The 21,455-nt window shown below is 36.9% G+C and overlaps 1 protein-coding gene across 1 annotated transcript; it reads left to right on the top strand.

The window, feature by feature from the left end:
• The first annotated feature begins 1,108 nt into the window (after positions 1–1,108).
• On the top strand, positions 1,109–21,310 carry LOC120190166 (transmembrane emp24 domain-containing protein p24delta9-like). The gene is made up of 4 exons (XM_039193289.1): positions 1,109–1,599; positions 20,391–20,600; positions 20,934–21,010; positions 21,087–21,310. Exons 1-4 carry the CDS (start codon positions 1,351–1,353, stop codon positions 21,211–21,213), a joined length of 663 nt encoding a protein of 220 aa, XP_039049220.1. The 5' UTR covers positions 1,109–1,350; the 3' UTR covers positions 21,214–21,310.
• The last annotated feature ends 145 nt before the right edge of the window (positions 21,311–21,455 follow it).

Genomic DNA, 21,455 nt, shown 5'->3' with positions numbered 1-21,455 from the left:
TTACTGCAGGCATTTCTATAGTTGGATTCAATGCTTTGTTTTAAACATATACTGTTGATTTATTTGAATTTGGAGCTGCCGACACTTCTATAGTTCGATTCAAACCTCCCTGCCCCCCTTGTTCTAACTCATGCTGTTTTACTGTTGATGTATTAGTCCTCCATTTAGAATAGAGGCGTTAGGCGATAAGAGAACAGATTTGCAGGTGTTGGGATTTGAAACTTGAGTTGCATAATGTAACTTCTTAAAGGATGATTAAATGACTCAATCGAACCGAGTTCGGTGTAAACCTCCTTGCTCCTTGCTTGGTCTAGTTGAATGGAAAGCGCATGGTGGTTCGATTATTCTAACGCATCCATCCTGTTGAACTTTCAGACAATATGCAAAAGAACAAAGCCACGGTGAGAAACAGTTAATGCAGCAGGCATACCATGTCCTCCACAGAAACCCGCACTTACAAAGCCGTACCAGTGAAAGAATGTCGTGGTTTAGGGATAGGTGAAGTTATAGATGTTGCAGTTAGAGGCTCACAGCTTATACGGTTTGATAGTCTCGTCTTGCGAGTGTAAGAACTTAAGTTCGAATCTTGAGCGACATTGAATTTAGATCGACTTCTTGACTAAAATCTTTCAGACAAAACCCCTTACAAGGAGCTGTTGGGAATTGATTGGAGCAAGGGAAGGTGTTGTGAATGTAGATCTACATGATTAAAACATGATAGGAGTGAGGATTAGATCGAGTTAAGTGAAAATGTTTAAGTTGAATTAAACATACTTGTTTAAGTGAAAAGGTTATTCTAGATTTAATATTAAAGAAATTGATAAATTTAAAAACAAATTGACGGTTCAAGTATTATTAGTCATGTTATCAAAATTTGAGTATCACATTCGATATTAAAAAAAAGTACATGTACCACATTAGAAGGTTTGTTAAAATATTTATACAAATTAGATATTTTATATAGTACAAGTATCATATTGAAAATTATATATATATATATATTACATTAAATATAAATACAAAGATTCTAAGGAGAATAACGAGTCCCTTACCCCCGAGTTCAATTGATTCTTTTTCAAGGAAAGAAATTGCACTATTGGCTAAAAAAACTTATTGTAAGTGATGATTACATCCAATAGAATATTGCAAACGAAAAGCAGTTACAGAATAAAAAACCTCAGTTCCAATCTAAATCGGCAGATTCTAACTATTGTTCATTATTATTATTAATAACAAAAGCCCTGCCGGTTGTCGTAAGTTCCAACATCAAAAGAAACAGATCTCAATCCAATTGTCGTAAGTTCTCAGAGAAAAAGAGAAGCAACAAGCTTTGGGGTTTTTGAGACAAGAATGTGTAGACAAAATCTGGGTTTAGTTCTGATAATCCTTGGATTAATGTTGGAAGCAGAGTTTGGGGAATCAATGAGGTTTGAGTTGGATTCAGGACAAACCAAATGTGTTTCCGAAGATGTTAAGACAAATGCACTGAGTGTCGGCAAATACTCCATTGTCAATCCGGATGATGCTCATCCTTTGCCTGATGCTCATCCTTTGTCTGATGCTCATCCTTTGCCTGATGCTCATAAACTCACTGTCAAGGTATGTCCCCAGCCAATATTTCTTTTGTTTTTTGAACTTTTAGTGTGGTTTTGTTTTAATGTTTGGAGATTGAATTTGGTTTGAAAAGTTTAAGGTTGTCTGAATCTATGGTAGAAGTTTCAAATTGAGTAATAGAAACACCTAATTGTTCTTTCTCAAGTGTGAAATACAAATTATGCCTATGTTATTCGGATTTGGGTGAGAATGCTAGATTATATATATATACCTCCAGAAAATATATCTGCAGTTGAGATTTTAGAACATCTTTGGAATATAGGGTTTTCGAAGTCTTTCACTTCTCGATACTTACAACTCTTTAATATAATATCTGACATGTCCTATGTGATCTGTCAGAACCAAAATTAATTAACAACTAACCACATCAATCGAGTTTTATTTATCGTGCCAACCTAGGAATAACCATCATGGTTACATAAAGGTTACTATAAAATCTCCTGATTTTGACAGATTTGAACCCTCTTGTTCATTTGTCTCTTTCAACTTCCTTATGAAAAGTGAAAACAAAGGACTTTGATACAAGTCAACAGTCGTATGATCATCGACTGCGACTCTCTATATCATATGTTCTTATCAACAAATGATCAATATTTTTCATGTTTTCCCATAGTTTTAGAGGATAATTCTTAGAGGTTGTATTCTCATATCTATGTATGAGGTGTGAATATTGCAGACTCTATTTCGAGGGTGAGTGTCGAATACAAATATACTTGTAAGGTTAAATTTTTTCAAGTTTATATATATATATATATATATATATATATATATATATATATATGAAAGATTCTTAGAGGTTATGTAACATCCCAAATCAGGGTCAGTGACTAAATTGCAAATTTTGTAAACTAGGTGCTCGATTTCGAAATAAGTTAAAAGTTCATGGATTAATTGAAGAAAGTTGATGTTGGATTTAATGATTAAGTTTGGAAATATTAAGGGTACTATGGTAATTTTTCAGGGAATAATTTTATTTCCCTTTATAAAGGGTAATAAGCGTAGGAAGAAGAGTCCAGAGCATTCTTCAGTCTTCTTCTCCTCTCAACCGTGAAGCCTGGTATAAGGTAAGTGGGTCTTTAGTTGGTTAATTCTTTCGTTTTAAAGCTTGTTTGATTCTTGGGATATTAAGAAAGATTAAGGAAAGCTTTAGGTGGCTTAAACCTCAAAGATTAACAAGTTATGAGAAATTAAGAAAAATGAGTTTTTAAGTGAATTTTTGATATGGAAGTAGATAATAGATTGTGAAGTTGAATTTGACTTGTCAAGGGTTAAATTAAGAAGTATGAAGTGTTAGAATTGGAATTAGAACACATTGAAAATTTGGTATGATTTTGAATCTCATGGAAGATAGGATTTTGAGGTTTAAGATGAAATAAATGAATATAGATTGGTTTAAGTATGTGTACTAGAGTTAAGAATGAAAAGGGGATGATATATGAAGTGTTTAAGTGGAAATGAAGTAATTTTCGGGTTGAAAATATGATTTCTGGGCAAGGGGAATTGGTACCCATTCAAGGGGAACCGATACCCCTTCAAACGACAAATTTCCAGAATGTCATGAGGGAATCGATACCCCCTCAGTAGGGAACCGATTCCCCCTAAAGGAAAATGGGAATATTGGTTTAATAAGTTCGTTTAAGCTGCTAGTATCTAATTAAAAGGTGTAGGTATCTAATGATTACCTCGAAATGTACATTTATGTAGATTCTACGCATAGAGAAATTCCGGAACGTTTGGCAAGTAAGATCGATCAAGGGAAAGATAAGAGATTGGAATTGACTAGTGAGGCCAAGTGAGTGCATATTCAATAGTATATGATGTGCAATGGGAATAAGACTTGCGATGAGTCTATTTCCTGAAGTGTTACACATGAATGCATGATTAAAGGCATGAGTTGAATATACATGTATGTATGCTTGAGTATATGGATTGATTTGTTCTTTTATGTGTTAGATGATAAAGTATAAGTAATTACATAAGAAATGTTATGAATTATATGAGATATAAACTATGTGATCATAGTAAAATATAATTATTACTATATGATAAGTGAAATAAGATGGATAACATTGATCTATAGGATGAAGTGAGAATAGTACACTAACTAGGAGATTTGAACATAAATGATAAGATGAACATATAAGATAAGCTAGATGGGAAGGATTCATATGTTTAAATAAAACTATAACACATGGGTTGTATGATAGAAAATTATGAAGTTATATGAGAAGATTATAGGAGTTATATGAAATTGAATTAAGTAAACAGATTAGATCATATATAGAGAAATAATAGAAGTGAGATATGTTTATAAGTCTGCCCTAGATGAATATGAATACGAAATATAAGAGTGCTATATGATTTATATTAGGATAATCTTGAGGATATATATATAGATAGATATGAAATGAAATGAAATGAGTTATATGAATACACAATTATGTGATGAAATGGTGGATTACCGAACATGTGAATATATATATATATGTCTAAGAGAAGGCATAAGATTAAGATATAAACAATGTGACTATAAGTGTATGTGCTCTAAGTGATATGACTTATAGATATTTCCACTATAATGTTACATGATATGTTATGTATGTTAAAGGAATTATGTGATGGTAAAGAATTGATATGAAATATATGTGAAAACAAGTATATGTTATGAGACAAAACCTATGATTATAAGCTACGTGAAAGTGTTCCTATCTTATATGAAGTATATGATCATATGTAAACAAGATATGATGAGTATGTGACATGTGAATTATATGGAAATGATCTAGTATAAGTGAACTACGTGACTATGTGATAATATGAAAAGAAGCTATGTGATAAGTGATATGTGAAAGTGAATTACAAGTTATGTGAATATTTGAAATGAAATAAATGATAACGCCCATGTTATGTGTCATGAGAGCTAGGGGTATAGTTGGCATGCCAAGAGTCGAGGGTCTACGCGGTTCTTCGAGACATATGTATATTCTTTGGAACATGTGTGAAGTCTAGAAAGACACATACTTGATCCCTAGCATATGTATATGATTCTTAAAGAATTCTATGTGGTCCTTATGGACATTATTATATGGCACTACGGTGCAATTCTATACGGTTCTTCGGGACATATGTATATTCTTTGGAACATGTGTGAAGTCTGGAAAGACACATACTTGATCCCTAGCATATGTATATGATTCTTAAAGAATTCTACGTGGTCCTTATGGACATCATTATATGGCACTACGGTGCAATTCTACGGGGCACTTCGGTGCATTTATACGAGCTGTGGTGACAGCATAGTGCACAACCTCTATAGACTCACATATCGATAGTTCTCACATATGTACATGGGCTAATCCAGAGATATGAACAAATATAAGTTAGTGGTATGATAAATGCTATAGAAATGATATGATGTTGTGTGTATAGTGTTTGATTGAAAAAGTATGTGATTATGATAAACTGTTAATGATGAATTATGTGTATGTATGTATTTACTACAATTAATCTGATATGATTTTATACAATATGAAAAATGCATGGAATTGCTATAACATGATAGAACAGAACATGCATGTATCAATATATGTTTTAAAGTGCATTATAAGTTGTTATGCCTCACTAAGTCTTCGACTTAGCGTGTGATTGTTTCACACGTAGGTTTCGAGAAGAGTAAGGAGTGATGCGGAGCAAGACAGGTCAGTTTTCCTTACCAAAAGATCAGATCAGAAATAGTTGACAAAGTATGTATTTGGTTATGTATAAAGTGTTGGCATGTAATAAGTCATTAAGTACGAGCACTCTGATAAAGTCTTTATTTTGATTTAAATAAAGTTTTAAATTTCCCGAGATTTTTCTTAAGAGTCAAGGTTTGAAAAGTCAATGTGACACTTCGGACTCGTATCCGGGTCGGATACGGGTTGGGGGTGTTACATTTAATGGTATCAGAGCTATGGTTTAGCCGATTCTCGGCATAAACCGAAGTCCAAAATGTCATAAAAGGTGTACATGCCAACATAGATTGAAAAATTTCTGATCTGATAGTGTAAGGAATACGTTGTGTAACAACTCGGAATAAAATTTAGAGAAAAAAAAATTTAATTAAGTAATTTGGCAAAATTTGAGGATTAAATCGAAAGTTTTCAAAATTTTAGGCCATTTTAGAAGTTAAAGGAAATTTAGGGACCAAGCCCTGCATTACTCCTTTTAGTGTCGGCAGAAAAGTTCATTTAAGCGTATGAATGGTTTTCTGTTTTCAAAACAGAAAACAATTGTGAAATTTCTCCTCCCGCACTCTACTTCAAAGCCGATTCCGACTCCGTCCGAATTCCGATCGTTGTTTTGAAACCACCGTTGTGTTCATCATCGAGCGAGGAACAAACCCTTCAAATTAATTGAAGCGAAACGCGGCCAAACGTCGGGAATTTCCAGTCAAAGTAGCGACGGTTTTGTTAGCTCTATCGCCGAGGAAATCTTAAATTCACCGCTGATCGTTGCTCCGTTTACGACACCTCCCGCACCATCGTGTTCCTTGTGCCGTTCCGAGTTCACCGGTGTCAACCTTGTCCGCCGTAGACGGCGGCGCGTGAGGAGGTGGTGCAGTCAAAGATTCGGCCGATTTGAAATCGAGCTCTCCGCCGTTCAAAAATTTGAACCGATCGTTGTAAGTATCTTGAAATCGCTCAAATAATTTTTAGAAATTTTTCCGGGATTTTTAGGGCCCCGGAGGACGCCTCACGCGCCACACGCGCCGCCGCAGGGCGAGTGGCTGCTGGAAACCGGTTTAACCGGTTTTCAACCGGTTCTGACCGGTTTGACCGGTTTCAACCGGTTCGAACCGGTTTGACCGGTCTGAATCGGTTTGACCGGTCCGACCCGACCCGACCTTTGACCCGACCCGACCCGACCGTTGACCCGACCCGACCCGACCGTTGACCCGACCCGACCCGACCGTTGACCGTTGACCGTTGACTTTCTTTGACCAAAACTTAAAATGGCTTTGACCGAGCATTAAACGACCGTTAATCTTTTCCGAGTATACCTATCCTGATAGTTTTCGACGTGCCGAATCCGTTTCCGTGGTCCGTTTTGTCAAATTCGAATCCGAAGGTCTCCAAATCTACGGTCAAAGTGGTTGACTTTGACTTTGACCAAGAATTTGAATTTTCGAAAAGTCATACTTTATGTTTTTCGACGCCCTGATTCCGATTCCGTAATCCGTTTGGCCAAATTCAGACTCGAAATACCTCAAATTGATAGTCAAACCCAAAAAAATGCGTATATACTTAAGAAGTTTAGCTTTGAACAATTAAATAGGATTTGAGACTGATAAATATTATTGTTTGAAGGTACAAGAGACTCTCCGGATCGTTCGACAGCTCGACCCAGCTCTTCTAGATCAGTTAAACCACGTGTGCCAGTATTTACCCGTTCGAAAACTGTAGCAGAGCGTGGTGAAACCAGCAATCAGTAGATTTGTTATTTGAATCTATTGTCGAGGTGTGTTCCCTACTTGTTATTGAACTGTTTTATTGGTTTTAATACGTGGTACACCGAATTCATTGGCTATTGTTTTATGGATGCACCAATTTAATGTGACAATTTATGGAATATGGCTGCTATCTAATTTTGTTTTGAAATGGTATATGATTACCATGTTTTGGATTTATGGAGTTTATGTCACGGTGCAATTGAATTTTGGAATTGAAATACGATGGAATAGCTCTGATCAAGCTAACTGGGCCTAATGTGACTCTTGAGGGCCCCAAGATGTTTCATTAGGTCGGCTTTCCTTTGCTGTGTGCTTAGGGTAAGCTATATGGACTTATTGACTTGGGCTTAAGGATACAAGCTTCAGAGCCTATCCTTAAGTCGGCTTTCTTTTTGCTATGTGCATAAAGTAAGCTATATGGAAAATAATTTTGGGAACTACTGATGTGTACCAGAAAAGGGTTTAAACTATGATTTTCAAAAAGTTAAACTCTTTTACGAATTTGTGAGATTACTGGAATATGATTTGTACCTATTGTGATTTATGGAAATGTTGGGACACACTGAGCCTAGCTCACCTTTTGAAAATGTTTTCCCCTTTCAGATACTGTTGGGTAGATACCTTGGTTCGAGCACTTGGAGGATCAACATATCTCTTGAAGTAAATCAGATTGTAATGTTTTTATCTGTCAAGTTTACTTTATTTTGGTGACATGGACCTTATTTTAAAATATCGGATTTTATAATGATAACACTTTTGCTACTACTGCTCGGTTTATTGTGATTTTGAATTTGAAGACATGTTTTACATTAAATTATTATTTATTTGTACTATATTTACAAGTTGGATTTTGATAGTATAAATTGTTTATAATTTCATGTTTTTATAATGTGATTTTATATTGATTGAATAACGGTTGCGAAAAATGTCTTTAATAATTATAATGTGATCCACTAGACTTAGTCGAAACGCATAGGCCGGGTCTAGGGGGTTACATTTATTGGTATCAGAGCCAGGTTTTTAACCCTCGGACTGTGTATGAGTCCACATTGAAAATACGGTTTTGAAATATTTTACAAAACGAGTTACTAAGGCCATGTCACAAAGTTATTAAGATTTTAACTATGTTTGAGACTCCAAGTGCTTATCTAACCCTAAGTTTTATCTTCTGTAGTAAACTTGAGATCCATCAAAATGAGTGCTAGACGTAGTCGTCGAACTAGCCGTGGACGAGGTCGAGTGGCTAGATTCGCAGATCCGATCGATGAGATACGGGTAGATCCCCCACCTCCGATAGGTGATCATGCTCCTACGACCCCAACGGATCTGCCTCCTGCCGCTGGTATTGGCATGACTACACCGATAATAGGAGCGACCGATATTGAGTTAGAGTCTACCGGAGTTACTTTGGATGAGAATTTTGGTAGACAATTTCTGCAGTTAATACAGGGAGCAGTCAGAGCTACTGGTGTTGTATCTGAGGTTCCTATTTCGCAGACTTTGATTGCCAATGGAGTTAGAACTTTTGGGGGACAGATAGGTGGAGCTCCTACTGAAGCTGAGGATTGGCTCCAGGATACAGAGAGACGCATGGATCAGTTGGGTTTGGACTCAATTAAGAGATATCAGGGTGCTGTGGCGATGTTAGATGGCAATGCCTACACTTGGTGGGAGTCAGTGACCAGTAGTGTTCCTACCGATCGTTTGACCTGGAATTTCTTTAAGGATCGCTTTCGGAGCCGTTTTCTGGGAGAGCGCTACTTAGCTCAGAGACGACAACAGTTTCAAGACCTGGTTCAGGGAGACATGACTGTTTCTGAATATGAGATCGAGTTCCTGAAATTGCTGAAGTATGGATTCAGTATGGTACCTACGGAGAGAGATCGATGTCGTAAATTTGCCCTTGGACTCAGATACGAGCTGCGTAGGCAAGTTGTAACCCATCAGGATGAGATATTTGATGTGCTGGTGGGCAGAGCCAAAGATGCGGAAGAGGTGGAGTTTTTAGCTTCTGGTAGAGAGCGTGTTGATCAAGATCGATCTAAGAAATTTTCAGGCCCGATGGAGTCATCAGCACAGTCCGGAAAGAGGACTCGTACTTCAGCTCCTTAGAGAAGCAATACACGTTTCAGGCCTGCAGCATCCTCACCTTTAGATGTCAGTCGAGGCGGTTCTTCGTCGTATTATAATGGGCCCCTTTGTGAGTATTGTGGTAAACAACACTCAGGAGAGTGTCGTAAGAAGATGGGTCTTTGCTATCAGTGTGGATCTAGTGGTCATTATCGGAGAGATTGTCCTCAGTTAGTTTCGTTTGAGCAGACCACTACCCAAACTCCTGTGCGTTCGCAGACTACAGTACAGACCCCAATTAGAGATCGTAGTCAAGGAAAGACTCGAGGATCAGCGTCCAGGACAGACAGTAGAGCCCGACCTCAGCAAAATAGAGGGCCAACAGCTTCTGAGGCTAGACAGCCAGCTTTGGTTTATGCAACTAGACGTCGTGATGACAGAGATGAGCCTGAGGTTATTGCAGGTACATTTACTATTTATTCTATCCCATACTTTGCATTACTGGACAATGGCTCCACTCATTCCTATGTATCGAGCTCAGTATCTCGAAACCTTCAGATTCCGATAGAGAACACTGAAAATACTGTTACAGTTACGAGTCCAGTAGGACAAGCAGTATTAGTGAATAAAGTATTTCGGCGTTGCCCTCTCGAGGTTCAGGGAGAAATTTTTCTCGCTGATCTTATGGAGCTTCCTCTAGAGGAGTTTGATCTAATTCTTGGAATGGATTGGTTGAATAAACACAAGGTAAAGCTGGATTGCGAATACAAGCGGGCTACTCTGAAGACTTCAGATGGTCGGACTGTTGTGTTAATTGGGGAACGGCGTGGCTATCTCTCCAATATAGTTTCAGCGATGGAAATTGATCGTATGATCCGAAAGGGATATGAGACCTTCATTGCTTGTATTTTGAACACCAAAGGTGCATTGTCCACGATCGAGGAGATTCGTACAGTTAGCGAGTTTCCTGATGTTTTTCCGGAGGAGTTGCCTGGGTTACCTCCTGATAGAGAGGTAGAGTTCGAGATTGAGACTTATCCAGGATCTTCACCTATTTCTATGGCACCTTATCGTATGGCTCCAAAGGAACTTAAGGAGTTGAAAGTCCAATTGCAAGAATTATTCGATCGAGGATTTATCCGACATAGTACTTCACCATGGGGAGCTCCAGTTCTATTCGTGAAAAAGAAGGATGGGTCGCTAAGATTATGTATTGACTATCGGAAATTGAACAAGATGACGGTCAAGAATAAATACCCATTACCCAGGATTGATGACTTATTTGATCAATTGCGAGGAGCTACTGTATTCTCTAAGATTGATCTTCGTTCGGGGTATTATCAATTGAAAGTTAAAGGATCTGATGTTGCAAAAACGGCCATTCGCACTAGATATGGTCATTATGAATTTTTAGTGATGCCTTTTGGTTTGACGAACGCTCCTGCAGCTTTTATGGATTTGATGAATCGGGTGTTCCGACCATATTTGGATCAATTTGTGGTGGTCTTCATTGACGATATTCTGATCTATTCTCGTACGGAGGCAGAGCATGACGAGCATTTGAAGATCGTTCTGCGGACTTTGAGAGAGCATCGTCTATATGCCAAACTAAGCAAGTGTGAGTTTTGGCTTCAAGAAGTGTCATTTCTGGGGCATATTATTTCTGCGCGAGGTGTTCAGGTTGATCCCAGCAAGATAGAGGCTATTATGAATTGGAAACGACCTAAGAACGTATCTGAAATCCGCAGTTTCTTGGGCTTGGCTGGTTATTATCGACGTTTTGTTGAGGGCTTTTCGATCATTGCTTCTCCTTTGACAAAGTTGTTAAGGAAGAATGTGTCGTTTGACTGGGGCGAGGTACAACAGGAGAGCTTTGAGAAATTAAAGGCGGTTTTGACTCAAGCACCGGTGTTGATTCAACCACAGTCCGGGAAGGATTTTACAGTGTATAGTGATGCTTCACATTCAGGACTTGGTTGTGTTTTAATGCAGGAAAGTAAGGTGGTGGCTTATGCATCCCGTCAGCTGCGACCGCATGAGTGTAATTATCCTACTCACGATTTAGAGTTGGCAGCAGTAATTTTTGCCTTGAAGATATGGAGACACTATCTTTATGGAGAGAAGTGTTACATTTTCACAGATCATAAGAGCTTAAAGTATCTTCTGACCCAGAAGGAACTTAATTTGAGACAGCGTCGCTGGTTAGAGCTTCTAAAGGATTATGATTGCGTGATTGATTACCACCCTGGTAAAGCTAACATTGTAGCAGATGCTTTAAGTCGAAAGACGGTATCGGAGTTGAGGTCTTTAATGGCCAAGATGAATTTATATGACGATGGCACTTTGTTAGCAGAATTGCAAGTTAAGCCGACCTTGGTTGATGAGATCAAAGCTAAGCAGCCCCTTGATAGCTCCTTGCTTTCCATCTTTGAGCAAGTAGAGCAGGGGACAAACACAGATTACACAATTGATCAGGATGAAGTTTTATGCTTTAAAGGTAGATATTGTGTGCCTGATGACGCTGAATTGAGGCAGACTATCCTTACTGAGGCTCACAGTAGTCCATATGCTATGCACCCCGGAGGAGATAAGATGTACCGGAATTTGAGAGAGAGGTATTATTGGACTGGTATGAAGAAAGACATATCTGACTTTGTGGCTAGGTGTTTGACTTGTCAGCAAGTTAAGGCAGAACATCAACATCCATCAGGTTTGTTACAGCCTATCAAGATTCCTGAATGGAAATGGGAGCGTATTACTATGGATTTTGTTACTGGCTTGCCTATGACTCCTTTGAAAAAAATTCAGTTTGGGTGATTGTTGACAGACTTACAAAGTCAGCTCACTTCATTCCTGTGCGAGTAAATTATACTTTGGATAAGCTGGCAAGATTGTATATTTCAGAGATTGTCAGATTGCATGGTATTCCATTTCTATTATTTCTGATCGAGATCCGAGATTTACTTCGAGATTTTGGAAGGCGTTACATACGGCTTTGGGAACAAGATTGGATTATAGTACATCCTTTCATCCACAAACTGATGGTCAATCTGAGAGAGTAATTCAGATTCTGGAGGATATGTTGCGGGGTTGCGTAATCGATTTTCATGGTAGTTGGGAGAACTTTTTGCCGTTGGCTGAATTTGCTTACAATAACAGTTATCAGACCAGTATTCGTATGGCACCCTATGAAGCACTCTATGGGCGTAAATGTCGCACTCCGATCTGTTGGACTGAGTTGCGTGATAGGAAAACGTTGGGACCTGAGTTAGTGCGAGAGATGGAGGACACAGTCAGATTAATCCGTGACCGTCTGAAAGAGGCATTTGATAGGCAGAAATCTTATGCAGATCAAAGAAGGAAGGATATACAGTTTGAAGTGGGAGATCGGGTCTTTTTGAAAGTTTCACCCTGGAAGAAAGTATTGAGATTCGGGCGTAAGGGTAAATTAAGTCCAAGATTTATTGGACCATTTCGTATCTTGAAGAGGGTAGGACCTGTTGCATATCAGCTTGAGTTGCCTTCTGAGTTAAGTCGTATTCATGATGTTTTTCATGTATCAATGTTGAGGAGATACCGTCCAGATCCAGGTCACATTATTCAGGTTGAAGAAGTAGAGCTAAGACCTGATTTGTCATATGAGGAGGAGCCCATTCAGATTTTAGAAAAAGATGAAAGAGTTCTTCGGAATAGGCGAATTCCAATGGTCAAAGTTCAGTGGAGTAATCGAGGCCCCTCAGAAGCTACTTGGGAGACATTGGAGTCAATGGAGGCTCAGTTTCCTCAACTATTCTCATAAGGTAAATTTCGAGGACGAAATTTCTTGTAGAGGGGGAGAATTGTAACAACTCGGAATAAAATTTAGAGAAAAAAAAAATTTAATTAAGTAATTTGGCAAAATTTGAGGATTAAATCGAAAGTTTTCAAAATTTTAGGCCATTTTAGAAGTTAAAGGAAATTTAGGGACCAAGCCCTGCATTACTCCTTTTAGTGTCGGCAGAAAAGTTCATTTAAGCGTATGAATGGTTTTCTGTTTTCAAAACAGAAAACAATTGTGAAATTTCTCCTCCCGCACTCTACTTCAAAGCCGATTCCGACTCCGTCCGAATTCCGATCGTTGTTTTGAAACCACCGTTGTGTTCATCATCGAGCGAGGAACAAACCCTTCAAATTAATTGAAGCGAAACGCGGCCAAACGTCGGGAATTTCCAGTCAAAGTAGCGACGGTTTTGTTAGCTCTATCGCCGAGGAAATCTTAAATTCACCGCTGATCGTTGCTCCGTTTACGACACCTCCCGCACCATCGTGTTCCTTGTGCCGTTCCGAGTTCACCGGTGTCAACCTTGTCCGCCGTAGACGGCGGCGCGTGAGGAGGTGGTGCAGTCAAAGATTCGGCCGATTTGAAATCGAGCTCTCCGCCGTTCAAAAATTTGAACCGATCGTTGTAAGTATCTTGAAATCGCTCAAAATAATTTTTAGAAATTTTTCCGGGATTTTTAGGGCCCCGGAGGACGCCTCACGCGCCACACGCGCCGCCGCAGGGCGAGTGGCTGCTGGAAACCGGTTTAACCGGTTTTCAACCGGTTCTGACCGGTTTGACCGGTTCGAACCGGTTCGAACCGGTTTGACCGGTCTGAATCGGTTTGACCGGTCCGACCCGACCCGACCTTTGACCCGACCCGACCCGACCGTTGACCCGACCCGACCCGACCGTTGACCCGACCCGACCCGACCGTTGACCGTTGACCGTTGACTTTCTTTGACCAAAACTTAAAATGGCTTTGACCGAGCATTAAACGACCGTTAATCTTTTCCGAGTATACCTATCCTGATAGTTTTCGACGTGCCGAATCCGTTTCCGTGGTCCGTTTTGTCAAATTCGAATCCGAAGGTCTCCAAATCTACGGTCAAAGTGGTTGACTTTGACTTTGACCAAGAATTTGAATTTTCGAAAAGTCATACTTTATGTTTTTCGACGCCCTGATTCCGATTCCGTAATCCGTTTGGCCAAATTCAGACTCGAAATACCTCAAATTGATAGTCAAACCCGAAAAATGCGTATATACTTAAGAAGTTTAGCTTTGAACAATTAAATAGGATTTGAGACTGATAAATATTATTGTTTGAAGGTACAAGAGACTCTCCGGATCATTCGACAGCTCGACCCAGCTCTTCTAGATCAGTTAAACCACGTGTGCCAGTATTTACCCGTTCGAAAACTGTAGCAGAGCGTGGTGAAACCAGCAATCAGTAGATTTGTTATTTGAATCTATTGTCGAGGTGTGTTCCCTACTTGTTATTGAACTGTTTTATTGGTTTTAATACGTGGTACACCGAATTCATTGGCTATTGTTTTATGGATGCACCAATTTAATGTGACAATTTATGGAATATGGCTGCTATCTAATTTTTGTTTTGAAATGGTATATGATTACCATGTTTTTGGATTTATGGAGTTTATGTCACGGTGCAATTGAATTTTGGAATTGAAATACGATGGAATAGCTCTGATCAAGCTAACTGGGCCTAATGTGACTCTTGAGGGCCCCAAGATGTTTCATTAGGTCGGCTTTCCTTTGCTGTGTGCTTAGGGTAAGCTATATGGACTTATTGACTTGGGCTTAAGGATACAAGCTTCAGAGCCTATCCTTAAGTCGGCTTTCTTTTTGCTATGTGCATAAAGTAAGCTATATGGAAAATAATTTTGGGAACTACTGATGGTGTACCAGAAAAGGGTTTAAACTATGATTTTCAAAAAGTTAAACTCTTTTACGAATTTGTGAGATTACTGGAATATGATTTGTACCTATTGTGATTTTATGGAAATGTTGGGACACACTGAGCCTAGCTCACCTTTTGAAAATGTTTTCCCCTTTCAGATACTGTTGGGTAGATACCTTGGTTCGAGCACTTGGAGGATCAACATATCTCTTGAAGTAAATCAGATTGTAATGTTTTTATCTGTCAAGTTTACTTTATTTTGGTGACATGGACCTTATTTTAAAATATCGGATTTTATAATGATAACACTTTTGCTACTACTGCTCGGTTTATTGTGATTTTGAATTTGAAGACATGTTTTACATTAAATTATTATTTATTTGTACTATATTTACAAGTTGGATTTTGATAGTATAAATTGTTTATAATTTCATGTTTTTATAATGTGATTTTATATTGATTGAATAACGGTTGCGAAAAATGTCTTTAATAATTATAATGTGATCCACTAGACTTAGTCGAAACGCATAGGCCGGGTCTAGGGGGTTACACGTTGTCTTGCTAATAAAATAAGAATAGTTTTATACAGTAGAAATCCAATCGTGATAATTTCGAAGTAAGTGAAAGGTGATATTCCTGATTGTGATAGCTATTCACTTGCCCTGGCCAGGCAGGATGAAGAGCGGACACCTCAGGAAATGCCTAGTAAGATCAAAAGCTGATTTCAGAAAGCTGAAATCATATATGAATAATGATAGAAAATTCTCATCCTTTGGAATCGGAAAAACGATGTAGAGTAGTTTTGTTATTATGTGAATAAGATAGAAGATGGTGAACGGGTGTCACCATAAGAATGTTAAAAAGATCTAATGACGTGATGATTACGTATAGAAGAACTCAAGGATAAGTGCATCAGTGACAAGCGTATAAGATGTATAAGTCAGAGCTTATGAGTTTGAAACGAAGTGATAATATTGCGCATAAACAAGAGTATGTTTATGATAAGGGTTTGCGGTTAAGATGGAAAGAGTTAGCATTGGCTAACTAGAGTATGTGATAAAAATGTACTGGAATTATAAGATTATAAGATATTGTCAGGATATGATAACCAGATCTGCAATGGATCTGGATACAGTTGCATATTTGGATCATAGTAATGTGGTATAGTAAAGGAAAAGGAAGTAAGAATTTGTATATTTAAATAAAGCTGAGGATTGATAAGAAGAGTTTGAGAATATGTATATCGATGATCAGATTATAAGACACAGGAAGTCAGAATGTTGAGTTTGAATAAATGAAATTTGGGATATATGAGAATCAATGTGTAATTGATAAGTTGAGTAAGCGAAGGTTGAGATAATTTAGACTGGAAAGGATGTATATGATTGGTATAATAGGGCTTGTGCCCTAGATTGAACGAATGTTATTATCTAGCTGTCAGAGTAAAAGTGATAGAATTATAAGATTGAAGGAAAAGATAAAGTTGAGTTAATTGATTATGATGCGAATTTGAATATGGTTGTATATTCTGAGCAGATAGCTATGATGTAGAAACTGAGATAAGTATTTGCATGGAACCTTCAGGAAGAAAAAAAAATACAAGTATAAGAATGATAAAGAATGAAGTTATGTATAAGAAATGGGTTATTAAAGTAATGAGGATGCAATGAAGATTGGTACATAAAGATGAGTATAAGTAATAAGACAAGAGTATGTGAACATGAAAGGAAATATATGATTTATGTATAAGGAATAAGGAATAAAGAAATGAAAGGGATTGATTTAAAGGATCAGATACGATAAATATGGAAGTACAGAGGACAATTTTGATATAGAAATAAGACAAGTGTGCAAGGTGATGTGAAAATATTGTTTGACTCCTTAAAGTATATGTTTAATCACATTGAAGAAGATTTAAAGTTGTGTTTTGGTCAAATGATGACGAAATACAAGTTTGGTATGGTTATAAGGTAATTAAAGATTGAAAAAAAAAATTTGATTGATTAAGGATTTTGAGTGATAAGAACTGATGCTATTGGTTATATGATAAGTAACATGATAAGGATGTATAAAGGAAAAAGGTAGTTGAAGAACTAAGAGAAAGAAAGATTAAGTAAAGGAAACAACATGAGAACATTAACAGACATGTTTTTATCAATGTGTGTAGTGGAAATTCGAGGACGAATTTTCTTTAAAGGAGGGGAGATTTGTAACATCCCAAATCAGGGTCAGTGACTAAATTGCAAATTTTGTAAACTAGGTGCTCGATTTCGAAATAAGTTAAAAGTTCATGGATTTAATTGAAGAAAGTTGATGTTGGATTTAATGATTAAGTTTGGAAATATTAAGGGTACTATGGTAATTTTTCAGGGAATAATTTTTATTTCCCTTTATAAAGGGTAATAAGCGTAGGAAGAAGAGTCCAGAGCATTCTTCAGTCTTCTTCTTCCTCCTCTCAACCGTGAAGCCTGGTATAAGGTAAGTGGGTCTTTAGTTGGTTAATTCTTTCGTTTTAAAGCTTGTTTTGATTCTTGGGATATTAAGAAAGATTAAGGAAAGCTTTAGGTGGCTTAAACCTCAAAGATTAACAAGTTATGAGAAATTAAGAAAAATGAGTTTTTAAGTGAATTTTTGATATGGAAGGAGATAATAGATTGTGAAGTTGAATTTGACTTGTCAAGGGTTAAATTAAGAAGTATGAAGTGTTAGAATTGGAATTAGAACACATTGAAAATTTGGTATGCTTTTTGAATCTCATATGGAAGATAGGATTTTGAGGTTTAAGATGAAATAAATGAATATAGATTGGTTTAAGTATGTGTACTAGAGTTAAGAATGAAAAGGGGATGATATATGAAGTGTTTAAGTGGAAATGAAGTAATTTTCGGGTTGAAAATATGATTTCTGGGCAAGGGGAATCGGTACCCATTCAAGGGGAACCGATACCCCTTCAAACGACAAATTTCCAGAATGTCATGAGGGAATCGATACCCCCTCAGTAGGGAACCGATTCCCCCTAAAGGAAAATGGGAATATTGGTTTAATAAGTTCGTTTAAGCTGCTAGTATCTAATTAAAAAGTGTAGGTATCTAATGATTACCTCGAAATGTACATTTATGTAGATTCTACGCATAGAGAAATTCCGGAACGTTTGGCAAGTAAGATCGATCAAGGGAAAGATAAGAGATTGGAATTGACTAGTGAGGCCAGGTGAGTGCATATTCAATAGTATATGATGTGCAATGGGAATAAGACTTGCGATGAGTCTATTTCCTGAAGTGTTACACATGAATGCATGATTAAAGGCATGAGTTGAATATGCATGTATGTATGCTTGAGTATATGGATTGATTTGTTCTTTTATGTGTTAGATGATAAAGTATAAGTAATTACATAAGAAATGTTATGAATTATATGAGATATAAACTATGTGATCATAGTAAAATATTATTACTATATGATAAGTGAAATAAGATGGATAACATTGATCTATAGGATGAAGTGAGAATAGTACACTAACTAGGAGATTTGAACATAAATGATAAGATGAACATATAAGATAAGCTAGATGGGAAGGATTCATATGTTTAAATAAAACTATAACACATGGGTTGTATGATAGAAAATTATGAAGTTATATGAGAAGATTATAGGAATTATATGAAATTGAATTAAGTAAACATATTAGATCATATATAGAGAAATAATAGAAGTGAGATATGTTTATAAGTCTGCCCTAGATGAATATGAATACGAAATATAAGAGTGCTATATGATTTATATTAGGATAATCTTGAGGATATATATATATAGATAGATATGAAATGAAATGAAATGAGTTATATGAATACACAATTATGTGATGAAATGGTGGATTACCGAACATGTGAATATATATATATATGTCTAAGAGAAGGCATAAGATTAAGATATAAGCAATGTGACTATAAGTGTATGTGCTCTAAGTGATATGACTTATAGATATTTCCATTATAATGTTACATGATATGTTATGTATGTTAAAGGAATTATGTGATGGTATAAGAATTGATATGAAATATATATGTGAAAACAAGTATATGTTATGAGACAAAACCTATGATTATAAGCTACGTGAAAGTGTTCCTATCTGTTATATGAAGTATATGATCATATGTGAACAAGATATGATGAGTATGTGACATGTGAATTATATGGAAATGATCTACGTATAAGTGAACTACGTGACTATGTGATAATATGAAAAGAAGCTATGTGATAAGTGATATGTGAAAGTGAATTACAAGTTATGTGAATATTTGAAATGAAATAAATGATAACGCACATGTTATGTGTCATGAGAGCTAGGGGTATAGTTGGCATGCCAAGAGTCGAGGGTCTACGCGGTTCTTCGAGACATATGTATATTCTTTGGAACATGTGTGAAGTCTAGAAAGACACATACTTGATCCCTAGCATATGTATATGATTCTTAAAAAATTCTATGTGGTCCTTATGGACATTATTATATGGCACTACGGTGCAATTCTATACGGTTCTTCGGGACATATGTATATTCTTTGGAACATGTGTGAAGTCTGGAAAGACACATACTTGATCCCTAGCATATGTATATGATTCTTAAAGAATTCTACGTGGTCCTTATGGACATCATTATATGGCACTACGGTGCAATTCTACGGGGCACTTCGGTGCATTTATACGAGCTGTGGTGACAGCATAGTGCACAACCTCTATAGACTCACATATCGATAGTTCTCACATATGTACATGGGCTAATCCAGAGATATGAACAAATATAAGTTAGTGGTATGATAAATGCTATAGAAATGATATGATGTTGTGTGTATAGTGTTTGATTGAAAAAGTATGTGATTATATGATAAACTGTTAATGATGAATTATGTGTATGTATGTATTTACTACAATTAATCTGATATGATTTTATACGATATGAAAAATGCATGGAATTGCTATAACATGATAGAACAGAACATGCATGTATCAATATATGTTTTAAAGTGCATTATAAGTTGTTATGCCTCACTAAGTCTTCGACTTAGCGTGTGATTGTTTCACACGTAGGTTTCGAGAAGAGTAAGGAGTGATGCGGAGCAAGACAGGTCAGTTTTCCTTACCAAAAGATCAGATCAGAAATAGTTGACAAAGTATGTATTTGGTTATGTATAAAGTGTTGGCATGTAATAAGTCATTAAGTACGAGCACTCTGATAAAGTCTTTATTTTGATTTAAATAAAGTTTTAAATTTCCCGGGATTTTTCTTAAGAGTCAAGGTTTGAAAAGTCAATGTGACACTTCGGATTCGTATCCGGGTCGGATACGGGTTGGGGGTGTTACAGGTTACATCTTCACTCATGGATTAAAAATGAAAAGTTGGAGCAACATAGTTCAAATTAGCTCTCACCTTTGATCTTGAATTTTTGAAGAATTGTGTAAATAACAAGTTGTTTTGCGGTATACATTTGTTTTGTAGGCGAGTTCACCTTATGGACACATTTATCACATCGGAGACGATGTGGATTCCGGCAACTTTGCATTTACCGCGGCTGAGAAGGGTGCTTACACTGCTTGTTTTTTGGCAGCTAATCACCAGCCTCCGGTAAGGATCACCATTGATTTTGGTTGGAAAACTGGTATTGCTGCTAAAGATTGGTCCTTGGTTGCCAAGAAAGGGCAGGTTGATGTAAGTTCATTTACCATATTGTTTTATTAACTCGGATTCATATTCGAATATGCGTCAAACACGAATTATTCACATAAGTACTCCGAGAGAAATGAAGAGTAGGAATAACATTGACGTTATTTAGCTTTGACTGATTTCGAATACATACTTGTATCTGATACTCATCCCGAAGCCAAGAGAAATAAAAAGTGTATACCTTTTTACTATGTTACTCGGACCAAGAGGGTTTTGAAAGGTAATCTTCATGTATATGTTCGAATACATATCGGACACGAATACTTAAAAGTCCGATTGCATCACAGTTAACAACTTTTAACATTCTATTCCTTGTAGATGATGGAGCTGGAACTGAAGAAATTGTATGACACCGTCACGGACATCCATGAAGAGATGTTTTATCTTCGCGAGAGGTGTTTATTTTCGATTTAATTCGATTAGTTCATGCAATACCGATAATGTTTATTCGAGTATTTTTTTTAAATTCAGGGAAGAAGAAATGCAACATCTTAACAGCGAAACAAATTCGAAAATGACAACACTTGGTTTCTTCTCCATTGTTGTATGCTTATCAGTGGCTGGTTTGCAGATTTGGCATTTAAAGACATTTTTTTGAAAGGAAGAAGCTCCTTTAGTTGGAACCTGTTGTTTGCTGCAGTTTTAATCTTTGTATTTGTTTCAGAAAAAAAAAACCGGACCGGATCGGTCAAACAAATTGAATCGAGAATCGGTTATCCGTTAAGAATGATATATGAATCATCAAACCATATGTTATTTAGTAAGGTTTCATTTTATTTTGAAATCAATACATGTCGATCGATACAATACGGAGAACACATAGTGGATACCATTAATGGA

The sequence above is a fragment of the Hibiscus syriacus genome, unplaced genomic scaffold (assembly GCF_006381635.1).
Source record: "Hibiscus syriacus cultivar Baekdansim isolate YM2019G1 unplaced genomic scaffold, ASM638163v2 tig00116962_pilon, whole genome shotgun sequence".
NCBI classification, from domain to species: domain Eukaryota; kingdom Viridiplantae; phylum Streptophyta; class Magnoliopsida; order Malvales; family Malvaceae; genus Hibiscus; species Hibiscus syriacus.
Note: the sequence above shows the minus strand (reverse complement) of the source record. Positions and strands in the feature narration are given on the sequence as shown.